The sequence below is a fragment of the Scylla paramamosain genome, chromosome 10 (assembly GCF_035594125.1).
Source record: "Scylla paramamosain isolate STU-SP2022 chromosome 10, ASM3559412v1, whole genome shotgun sequence".
Classification (NCBI taxonomy): Eukaryota; Metazoa; Arthropoda; class Malacostraca; order Decapoda; family Portunidae; genus Scylla; species Scylla paramamosain.
In genome coordinates this window covers 18,653,421-18,665,303 of record NC_087160.1, presented here as the reverse complement: position 1 = coordinate 18,665,303, position 11,883 = coordinate 18,653,421, and the positions used below count along the sequence as shown (strand labels likewise).

The 11,883-nt window shown below is 37.9% G+C and overlaps 2 protein-coding genes across 2 annotated transcripts; one reads left to right on the top strand and one right to left on the bottom strand.

The window, feature by feature from the left end:
* On the top strand, nt 1–3,137 carry LOC135104291 (ATP synthase subunit e, mitochondrial-like). Its single transcript, XM_064011508.1, has 3 exons — nt 1–136; nt 2,021–2,177; nt 2,961–3,137. Exons 1-3 carry the CDS (start codon nt 92–94, stop codon nt 3,014–3,016), a joined length of 258 nt encoding a protein of 85 aa, XP_063867578.1. The 5' UTR covers nt 1–91; the 3' UTR covers nt 3,017–3,137.
* Nucleotides 3,138–3,489: 352 nt separating this feature from the next.
* Nucleotides 3,490–11,781, bottom strand: LOC135104290 (optineurin-like). The gene is made up of 15 exons (XM_064011507.1): nt 11,700–11,781; nt 10,566–10,634; nt 9,302–9,441; nt 8,949–9,048; nt 8,486–8,664; nt 8,168–8,332; nt 7,717–7,870; nt 7,443–7,558; nt 7,128–7,250; nt 6,837–6,899; nt 6,065–6,232; nt 5,691–5,867; nt 5,258–5,418; nt 4,790–4,922; nt 3,490–4,473 (listed from the first exon to the last, which is right to left on the bottom strand). The coding sequence occupies exons 2-15, from the start codon at nt 10,585–10,587 to the stop codon at nt 4,348–4,350; spliced, it is 1,827 nt and encodes a 608-aa protein (XP_063867577.1). The 5' UTR covers nt 10,588–10,634; nt 11,700–11,781; the 3' UTR covers nt 3,490–4,347.
* Between the last annotated feature and the right edge of the window lie 102 nt (nt 11,782–11,883).

Below are 11,883 nucleotides of genomic sequence, written 5' to 3'. Positions count from 1 at the left end.
TCCTCGCCATCCTCAGCTCCCAGTTCCCCCACTTATCGTCTGCTTCTCCCCAGTCCACCGTCTCCCCACCACCACCACTCCCCCGATCAAAATGGCGACCCTTGGTGCTCCTGTCCGTGTTTCCCCTCTCATCAAGGTAAATACACACAGCCTATAGACTAAACCAGCCCCGAGATAGGTTGGTCGTGGCCTGGCTGGTTGGCTGGCCCGTCTGGCGCAAGGAGAAGGGTGCTGTGGAAAGCTGTATTAGATAAGAGGTAGCCGGTTGGTGTCACCGGTATAGTTTGTGGTCAGCTGATGGGGAAGGGATGAGTGATTATTGGGTCGTATTCGTTATAAACCCTTAAAGTCACGTACAAGACGAGGGCTCAATGCATTCAAGACTTAGCAAGAAGTGTGTGGTGATGCCAAGGTACATACCACTGGATTTAGGTTTTAATCTTTAGTACATCTTTGCTCTTTTCTGTACAACTTTTTGCAAATTCCAAGCACTTAATCCGGGGAATGTGGAAATATCCTTAGCCTGGTAATTTTCAGAAATTTCGGTAGAATGACGCTTTTTTTTTCAGATTAGCAATTAAATTAATGAACAATATAGCTAAACCTTACCTCACCTTCCCCCCCCGAGATGAAAACGCTAGTGTTATTGTAATACCATCCCTAACAAGATTAACACAACAGCGAATGGGTGGTGATGCCAAGGCATTTTATACAGTTTCATTTTAATTCCAGCTCCACAAATTTTGGTACTTCTTGCCACAATCTTCCAGGTTCCTGCTGCTGTTCCAAGTATTCTGGTAAATTAACAAAGTTTGGGAATTTTATATCAAATGATAAGGTTTTCTGAAATTTTACTATTGATTTCAGGTTTGTCAGGCAGTTTTCATGTGTTCCGATGGCTTGTACTGCATATACAGTGTACACGGCTTGTCTGTTAACGCCTCATTCATTGTGGGGGTTATTCAAGTGGATATTGCATGAAGTTTACCCACCTAAGCTATTTGTAGGAAGTGGGCCGAGTATTATTTCAGTAAACCACATCCTCTTGGTTAATCTTGTAGATCTCATCATGTCCTGTGGAAGCAATTTTGCTGAGAAAGAGTATTCATTAAAATCCAAAGCACCACAAATCTGTCACTGAAATGATATGGTATTGAAAATTAAAATGGCAATGGTTTTCCAAACATATATCAGTAATGATAAATTTGTAAATTTTATTAAACATAATATAATCCATTTCAAAGGGAGCTGGGATTGTTGCTGCTGTTAGCACTTGTATGATGTTGAAAACTCTAGTCTAGTAATGGTTATGGGATGATACTGTGGTGCTTTCAGCCAGTAATGGGGGCTGTGATCAGAAATAATTTTTTTTTTGTGTGTATTTTGATGTGTAGAGGATGACAATGACCCTGAAAACCATTAAAAATGCCTTATTCCATCTCCATAATAAACTTGAGGATCTGTCTTGGTGTCCAAGGGGATGAAATTCCATTGGTTGAGAGACTGAAATGTTTGGCTATTCTTATGCTTCATATATATATATATATATATATATATATATATATTTAAATACAGTCATAGAGGCAAGCAAGAAAGTTCAGGAATATGTCGGTACACTAGCTAAAATATACCACCTAAATGCTTCATGTTTAGGCAATAGTTGGATATTTTAAAGTCTCTGGGGTAGATTATTTAATCCTGAAGCTGTGCTTGGTTGCTGGTGCCAAGTAAGGCAATAAAGTAATTTTGGCTGACTGGCAGGGAGGCTCATGATCTCACCACACATGTTCAGTGGCATTATATAATAGGTTATCATGGGAAGACCACAATTTTCAATAAAAATTAATTGTATATACAACTCAACTTATATTATTGCCACATGAGGACCAAACCATGTTTCTTCCCATATTGATCAGGTGCTTCTGTGACAGATGACCACTACACTTTTTAATTAGCCTTATGAGATGCTCCCCAGTACTCTATTCTATTGCAAGCTTAACACAATCCATGTTCATTTCAGTTTGGTCGCTGGACTGCGCTTGTTACTGGAATTCTGTATGGGAGGAGTCACTTTAACAGTCTGAAAGCCAAGGAGGCTGTCATCAGGGAAGAGGAGACCAAGAAGCAAGCAATCAGAGATGCACAACTTGCTGAGGAAAAGTTGAAGAATAATAAACGTAAGAACTTTAGAGAATTTATTTTATTCTAGAAGGTGGAAGCTAATTCATAAGGTTGCTAAATGAACATTTTCTTGGGATGCTAGGTGGCAAATGTGCTCTGTATATGCTGCTGTTACTAAAAACAGTGAAAGGAGGAATTGAAAGCAAGAAATTGTGGAAGTAATTAAGTGAATGTCTAAGAAATTTTGATTGATAGGGGAAGGTAACTAATTATAACATGAAGGCGGTAGATAATAAATGAATAAATTAATAGGAAATGGGACCAGGTGGAAAAAAAATTCAGTGGCAACAGGTAACACCCTCATGGTATGGTCATGTGGAGATAAAAGAGAAAAAGAAGGATAGACAGATGGCGTGAATGTGAGAGGAAGACCTGTGATAAAGTAGGACAGACTGAAAAGTTGTGGGGAATGGAGTGTGTGAGAGAGAGGTATAAAAACAAAAACAAAGACTTTTGTGATGGCCACCCCCGTGAGAGAACGTCAGTAGATTAGACCAGGTACCTAACAGAGTGAAATAATGGATAGGAATTTAGTAAAAGGTATTGATGTAGATGATATTTGACCAAATGTCTGGTAATTATTTCATCTTTCATTGTATATTTCATTTATTTATTCTTGTTCCATTCCTGTGTGCCATTTGATACGAGAAATTAAGTGTTTCCAAAAAGATATCAGTCTGACAGATTATAGCATTAACTTTAGAATTTTACATATTCTCTGTAATTAATGTTTGCCTTTTTGCACTTTTTTTTTTTTTTTTTTTTTTTTTTTTTTGCAGAGGAGATGATCTACCTGGCGGGGGAAGCTGGTGTCAAGGTGCCTCCAAACTTTTAGTTCCCGCGTTCTTGGCAACCCTCCCTTACGCTGAAAGTTCTGTATATTCAGGTTATGTATAGAATTCCAGTTTGGCGATAAAGATGTATAAAGCGTATCTTTAATAAATAAATTAATCCTTTGTAGAATTGTCTTCCTTTGATTCTTCCATCAAAACCTTTCATTAGCAATGAGATTTCAAAAGTATTATTCATATGGTGATAACTCACCAACAGTGGCAAAGAGACAAGAAAATATGAGAACATTTATCTATATACAAGGCTGAGATCCAGATTTTACGATTTCTTAATTAATTTTACTTCAAATAATGACTGACTCCAATGTCAGGACTTGTATCCCTTCTTAGATTTCTTTAAGTTCAAGAACCTCAACACACTGCTGTTTGCCATTTAATTCTTCACCATTAAAATAATATAAAATAAAACAATGGATAGACACAAAAAAAAATAAAAAAGACAATAAATCCACACTAGTTTTTACAACATTGTCACCATAATGTTTATTCACTTGTAATTTACAACTATTAGGATGTGAGCGTTTCACTGAAAACTTAGACTTCGTGGAGGTGAGTTAGTGTATCTAAGGAAATGCATGAATTGATAAGATGCTTGTTAGTCATTCTACGGGAAAGTGCAAATAATATCTCTTCTGGTTAAAACTTAAGTTTCCAAAGAAACTGCAATTAATTACAACATAAAGAAATACATATATATTAAATATCAAATTCAATAATAAACACTCCATCAAAAATCTTTGAGACTAGAAATTCTGCATAAATAATGTGCGTACTATATAAATAAGGTCAACAACATGGAGGATGTGGCCACTTAATAGAAGCACCAAGCCTCTAACAGATCACAAACATAACATTCTTTCACAGGTATTCTGACTCTAATACAGAAAACTACACCAGTCTTATTTTTACTGTATATATTTAATTAATCAAGTGTCACTCAAGTTATGACAAAACCATTTTCAGTGATATGGTTCTTACCTGGAAAGCTTACCATGACAAAAGCTGAACATCGCACTGTAATGCATCCATGGATTAAAGCAACAAGCAGAACTGATACAATGCAATAAGGAACATAACAGAGGAAATCAAAGATGGCCTGAAACTGCTCTGGATGGGGAAGAATACCTTGCCCTGCTGAGAGGCTACTGAGTTCAGGGCCACTCAATTAAATGCCTTAAGTAATCCTGATGTAGTTGTGTTTAAATCATCATACTGTCTGAGTATTTTCTGTATTCTGCAATGTACTGAATAGAACACATTAGCTGCACTACTGAATCTCTCACTTGCCCAGGTCATCCATTGGCCTTCTGCCTTGCTAGTCCTCATCAAGGCAGCGGTTTACATGCTCCTCCAGTGGACGGTACTGAGTGAAGGACTTATTGCACTTTGGACAGTAGAACAAGTTTTCATCTAGCTGCTGCTCCTCCTTCTTCTCTTCTTCCTGTTGTAATGTACATTTATCACTTAGTAATGAAGGACTCTCAATGATTAATGTCGAAAAACATTGTGTACACTGTTTTATAAGTAATTCTATGTATATTTCATTTATTGACCTACCTTCCAAAACTAATAATTTTACATCAATTAATGCTTGTATTTTCCTTATTTCCCTTTAAACTACACAGCTAATGAATATGGAGTTTAAGTAAAATTATGACATAATTTCTTTCAGCTTTAAACTGAAGCACTAAATTGGACCCCTGATTCCCACTCTATTAAACAACATGTATTTGCTCTTTCACTCTATGTATAAACACCTTTTTATCTGAAGAGATGGACAGCTTCTCCCATAATGAGTCAGCTGAGAGAGGTTGTGCAGCTGATGCAGCCGCAGCCACAGCTGAGAGTCCTGAACGCTCCTCAGAGGCACCCCTGGATCCATGCCCTGGCCTGTTGCCAACACAACACACAACAATTATATTTTATAGAATGTTTTCACACTGTTCATTACATTTTCATGTTTTCACTAAGCTAAGAGATGCCAATCTACAAAAAAATATAAAACTAATAACAACTGCAAGTTTTTTCTATGCTGCTTGTTTATCACCTTTCAGGGTGTGCCATAAACCATTTTGATAAGCTACAGCAACACACACACACACACACACACACACACAAGAAGGCAAGGTTGTTGGCCCTCTGCTCCTGTTGAGTTGTGAGATCAAAATGGAAGCACAGGTACACCAGTATTATACACCAAACAAAATGTCCATCATGAAATATACCCTTGATTAAAATTCCTCCGTTGATAAGTTTCCAGCTCATCCACAAGTTGAGTATTTCTTGTCTGCAGCTGCCGAAGCTCATCACGAAGTTTCTCTCTGTCAGTAGCCAAGGCTTCCCGTGCTTCCCTCTCAGCCCGGAAGTCACCTTGGTACACCTCCACCTATGGACATTTGATAGTCATTACTAAACTGGCATTATTATTAAGCAGTTTTTACAATTTCCTCTGAGCATATCCCCATGAATTGTATTAATTAGTTTTTGGGTTCAATCTAAAATCAGTTGACTACTGAGGATGATTTTCAACATAGAAAATCATAATTAAGAGTACAAGCAGCTTATCAATAGAAGCTTACAATATTTACAAAGTCATTTATCCTTGTACCAATACCTGTCATTGATTGAAGTGCTACAGAGGACTTGCTCAAGCCTTACCTGAGCTCTGAGGATGGCAATGGTTTCACTCTCACTTGTGCGTTCAGCCAGAGTTGCCTTGGCCTGACCCAGCTCCTTCTTCATCCGGGAAATCTCATCATTCTTGGTAGCTAATAATTCTTCATAGGACATTAGTTTAGCAGTGGCCTCATCATGCTTTTCACTTATAGACTTTATCTGAGAAAGTGTATATCAATATTATGTTTGCACATACATGCACACACAATGAGATCACTAGATCTTGTTACATTTTCCATTTTGATTACAAGATTAAAGAAATAAGAGATTTTATAAGACATTAACATACTTATGTACCAAGTAGCTTCACTGAGTATTTTCTGTACATCACTCACTTGGATGATGAAAGCACTTACCTTTACTTCATAATACTGGTCATTATGTTTGTCTCTCTCTGTTCGTTCCTTGAGGTCCTGGATTTCCTTCTTGAGGCGGTTCACTTCACTATGTGCCCTGACAACAGATGACCTCTCCTCACTATTCTTTTTCCTTTCAGCCTCAAGTGCTATCTCCAACGTATCCACCTGTTGATTGACAAATATCAGTCTTTCCACTTCACCTAATCTTTGTATCAATTATACTTGAAACTGTATTCTGTATTTCTCAAGTCAAATACTTATTTTTCTCATATTTTGATAGCTGATCCAAATGACAGGTTTAACTTTTGATGAAACAAATTAACCTCTTCCCTCTTTTTAATCTTACTCTGATACTATAGCAGAATCTTGTTGGAACATGTAATCTCAATTAGCATTCTGAATAAATAAATGTTCTCCAGTATCACTTTATATTTATACACAACTGCTGCTGCCCTGTAGAACCCTACCAGGGGCAATGTTTTAACCCTTCCACCATGATAACGAAAAGTGTTGCCACATCCCTACAGGCTGTAAATTTACAATTTCATAATATACACAGAATATTGTGGTTATAGTGATGTATGGAGATGTGCGGTGGTGTGGATGTATGGTGATGTATATTATCTTGAAAGTGCCTCTAACCAAAATTGAAACTTCCTGATAATCTAAGACAAAAGGTATTCTTGTTTGGTTTTAAAGAGATACCTCAAGTAAATACAATAGGGACTTCAGCCAGAGGACCAACAAGTAAAACTACTACTATCCTTACTTCTTCTCGGAGCATGGCAGCCTCATCCTTAAGACGCTTCTTTTCCATGGCATCAACAGAATCCTGAAATGTACATTGCAAAGATGAAGATTTCTATGTCTAGAAAGACTAAAACTTACATGCAATACTATTTTTTGCTATTTCATTAAAACAACACCTGTTCATCCTGCTGGGCGAACACAATGACTTCAGCATAAAACAAAACTTACCCAGATTGTCTGCACTAACATTAACTCAATGCATGTGGGTTTTCCCAGCAAACAGTAATGTCTGAAGTAGGTAAAGACCCACCTTGCTCTGTGTGTCAGGAACAGCTGCTGCAGCACTGATCTGGGACTGCAATTTGCGGCAGAGTTCACGCTGGGTGTTTGCCGCCTCCTGGGCCCGCTGAGCATCCCTCTCCAGCCCCTCTACCTGATGGAAGAAGCCAACAACCTACAGCTTAGCACACAGACTTTTAATTACCTTGAAAGAATCTCTCCCCAAAAATTAAACTTCCTTATAATTTATGACAAAATCTATTCTTGTTTGGTTTTAAAGAAATTATGAGTGTGTGTGTGTGTGTGTGTGTGTGTGTTTATGTTTAGTGAGTACCATAGCTCCTACCTGATTACGTGTATCATGCACCTCCTGAAGCAGAGTTGCTGAAATGTCCTGTTCCTTACGTAGCTGATCTCGCAACTTTTGAATATCTGCTGCACTGAGGAGACCTGCATTTTCTGCTGTGAAAAATTCAGTTTTAAAAAATATCTCAATATTACCAAAACCTTATTTAATAGTGACAAAAAAGCAGAGATGCCTCACTATCAACATACCACTAATAAACAGGATCACTCATTGTATTACCACAAATAACTCAAAATACAATAGTCTTACATACCGATAATGGGACTGGACTCTGCAACTCTGGCTATGGCAGATGCTCCCTCCCTGCTCTGACGAAGCTGCTGTCTCAATTCATTTGCTGTGCTTAGCAACTCAAACCTTTCTAACTGTAAGCGTTCCTGTTCACTTCGGGATGTGGTTATATCACACTGAAAACAAAACAGTCCTGATAAATGGAGGTTAAGAAGGAAAAGAATGTATACTTGAAATTCATATCCATAACTGAAAGATTTCAATAGCTTGTGTACCAAAATCAAAGATGCCAATACATTATATTTCTCTTATCTAGAGTTACATTTAAAACTGATAATTTTTTATATAAAAATACTGCAATGCATTGTAAATATGAAGTGATTCAATAACTGATCATGCCATTGAAGTTCACAATGCCATTACTTAAATAGCTAAATCTAACCAAAATGAAGAAATAATTCAAAACCACACACTTTCAGAAGGGTAATGTCTCCCTCCAGTCGTGAGCGCTGAGCCATCAGCTTCTCCTTGTCTTCCTGTGCTTGCCGCAGGTTTCTTTCAGCCACTTCTAGTCGTCTGTTTAGCAAAATTATTGTGTTGTCCAACTCCTTGAAACGTGGTTGTGCTTCCTCTGGTAACTAAGACAAGTTTTGCAAAAAAATTGTGAGCCACTAACCTGGAGCACTCAAAGCCTAAACAAGTCTCTCAAGCCACTGCTTCAATTATAATTTCAGTACAATTTTATTTAAGTCATTTATATTTTGTATGTCAGAAGTAAGCTGCCTTCCTACCTGTGTGCATGCAAGTTGAGCTCTTAGTGTGGCATTCTCCTGCTGCACAGAGGCAACTTGCTGTGATAGCTCAGTAACATGGTGACGCTGTTCCTGGTGCTGCTGTTCATTCTGATGCCTCCATTTCACAAACAACCCAAGCTGTTGTCTCATTGCCAGATTATTTTGTGCAATGGTTTCTGCAAAAGTGGACTTCTAGTGAGGTAACCTCATAAGGAGACTTTTTTTTTTTGCAATCCATACTGTGACTAGACCAACATTTCTATAACTTTTTAAGAAAACTTTGTTACTATGATCATCTGAATGGATAGAAAGACAAAAATGATGAAAAGGTTGGTGACCAAAGTGAGTATTTTGGGGAATGACAAACAATTCTGCCTTTAATCTCAGAATGAGTAATTACAGTTAATATGAAAGTCAGCAATAAAAAATGCATCTTTACTGCAACTATTTATCTAAGTACCTTTTAATAGCAAGTTTTCATTGATGATGGTACGGAACCTGGAAAGAAGCTCCTCTTGGTTGACAGACTCTTCACCAGCCATCAGGGAGGACAGGGACTCCTGAAGAGACCAAAGTACACTGTCGAAACCTTCTCTATGATAATCAACTTGTACAGTCACTTGATAAAATCTCCTACAAACATGCTTTATTTTTTTACAGAAATGAGTTCCCAGTGATTAACAAGGAAGGTGGAACAAAGACATCACAAATGATCAACATCCCTGATAATTCACTATCTTTAATCTACAAACTACTGATGTGCAAACCTTGACATCTAAAGGCCTTGAAGAGCAGCATCTTGAAGTCACTCACCTGCATCTCCACTGCAACCCCATTGGCTGAACCACCCACAGGTGGCTGCAGCATGTGTGGGAGGGACTCTGTGCCGGGTGCAGTCACCCCGCACATCCCACCCAGACCCATCTTGGGATCGTCTTGTCGCACCATCACTCCTGTTGGATCATCACGCTCACTGTTTCAACTACCTCAGGTATCTTGTCCCAACAGTAAATAATCTAGTGTATATACATGATACAGTAATTTATAAATACACCTATATTATTACAGTTATAGTTTTACTGTAAAGTACCATATATAACTTACAATGTACTTGAACATATGGACACAAACCAACTGTATTCATACAGTGTATAAAATTATGTTATTGGGATCACATCAGAGCTAACTCAGTATATATATAAAAGGTATCTCATATTAATTTCCATTATCTGACACAAAACAAAACACCGTAACACATTTTATCAATTCAACTAGTTACAAAAACTGAAAAGTTCATAAATCCATTAACACATCAAGACCGTACTTACACTCATCTCCAAGTTATGGCTGGCTGTGAAAGAAAGATTAATTCACCAAGCAGCAAGTACTGCATGACTACCATGGGAATGCAGGAATTGAATGGTGGTACAATCATACTTATACTTGAGTAATATACTGTAATTTCTGCCACAGCATTTAGCAATCTCCTCTACTTTCAAGTCCTGTGATCTGCAGATAATCTTACCAAATTTGACAACTGACTGAGTCTTAGCACACCAGAGGACTTAAGAGTGAGGATAAGCAATAAACACAGTGGCAGTGAGTGTGGCTGATTTCTACTTAACTTTTGATCATGAATGCACAAACATAAACTAAACCAACTCAATAACAAGTGAACATAAAGGCAGAGGAGGACTGAGGGATGATCTCTGCAATAAATACCAGAAAATATAAGGGACAAGTTCTCTATTTACTTCAAAATCTTGAAATTACATACTCTGAGAAGAACTGACTAGCTTTCACAGCTGCCCATGATTATAGGTAATTTTGTTTTCTTACTTCTCTTGGTCTACTTATTTATATAATCCAGTATCTCAAATAAAATTAAATACTGGATCAATGAGGTAAAACATGTACTAAAGCTGGAACTGAGAGAGAGAGAGAGAGAGAGAGAGAGAGAGAGAGAGAGAGAGAGAGAGAGAGAGAGAGAGAGAGAGAGAGAGAGAGAGAGAGAGAGAGAGAGAGAGATACAACTTCTTACTGTCTTGCATGTTCTATGGGTATTTGATCCTCTCACCTTGTACAGAATATTGTGCCATTGGAAGCCATAAACAGCATAGGATGATCAAGCTGAGGTCTGCTGCACCTAAATATGGAATCAGTCTTGTATTTGTCATCTACTTATAGAAAAAAAAAAAAACCTGATGAACTGCTATTGTGTTGCATTAAAAAGAGCAAAGTCAACTTAAACACAATGACTTGCAACCAGTATGAGTGATTTAGAGCTGAGCCACAGGCTGCATATACTGGAAGCACTCTCATTATGTAGGAAAAAATTGTCATTTTTCTGAAAATCACAAAGGCCTCTGTCACTATGAATTCACATCACATTAAGATGAAGAATGAAGCACACAGTGTTGTCATTATCTAGGGTCTTATCCTGCCCTTATTATTTGACATTTTTCCTTTAATTATTTACTTTTCTTTTTCTTTTCCGTATTTCCACAGATCACTATAGATTATTATAACACATAGATGATACTGAAACAACATTCGCATTTCCATCCAAGGACTAGGCTAGGTTAGGTTTATATTAATTAATTTCATTAACTTCATTATTAAGCACTTCATTGTGTAGATCATGATTTAAAAAAAAAAAAAATGCCCATAAATGTAGTCTGTGTCTGGAAATTAGTACACTAAAGTAATTTCCAAAATACCCTCAGTGTTAAGGTAAGGCATGGCACCCTAACGTGGCACTAACATACCTACCAAATCACAGCACCACAGATCACTACCACTAGCACCAGCACCAACACCTTCCACATAGCACACCTCGAGGTAAGTTAACCAAGAGCTGCAGTAAATCAGTCCTACTACACACCCACGTATCGTAACCTTGTGTGTGCAGTGCAAGAGTGCCCCCGACACCGTGCATACCTGAGGCTGGGCACCCCGCGGCCGTAGCCAATGCCTCTCCGTCTCCCTTCGCCTTGTTATTATTGTTAGCAGCTGAGGAAGTCTGTGTGCGTGCGTGTTTGTCATGCTATCGGCGCCTCATCCTTCCTCGATTTTTTTTCGTGTTCCTCACCTTCCTTCTCTTTCTTTTCCTTTTTATTTTTTATTTATTTTTTTTACTAAATTTAAATGTATATAGTTTACTTGTAGTGTACTGTTGCGTCATTCTGCTTCATAATGACGTTTATAGTACCAATTAATTGCTGGTGCTTATCCTTCCACTTGAAGACAGGGCTGGATCGAAATGATGACCAAGGCACGGCAGAGAAGACTAAAGCTGCTTCACTTCGGATGGATTATAATGGATTACAAAGGCTACGTTGTTTAGGAACATGGTTTTCATCCTGCATTATGTCAGTTGTAGTAAGCCAATAGAA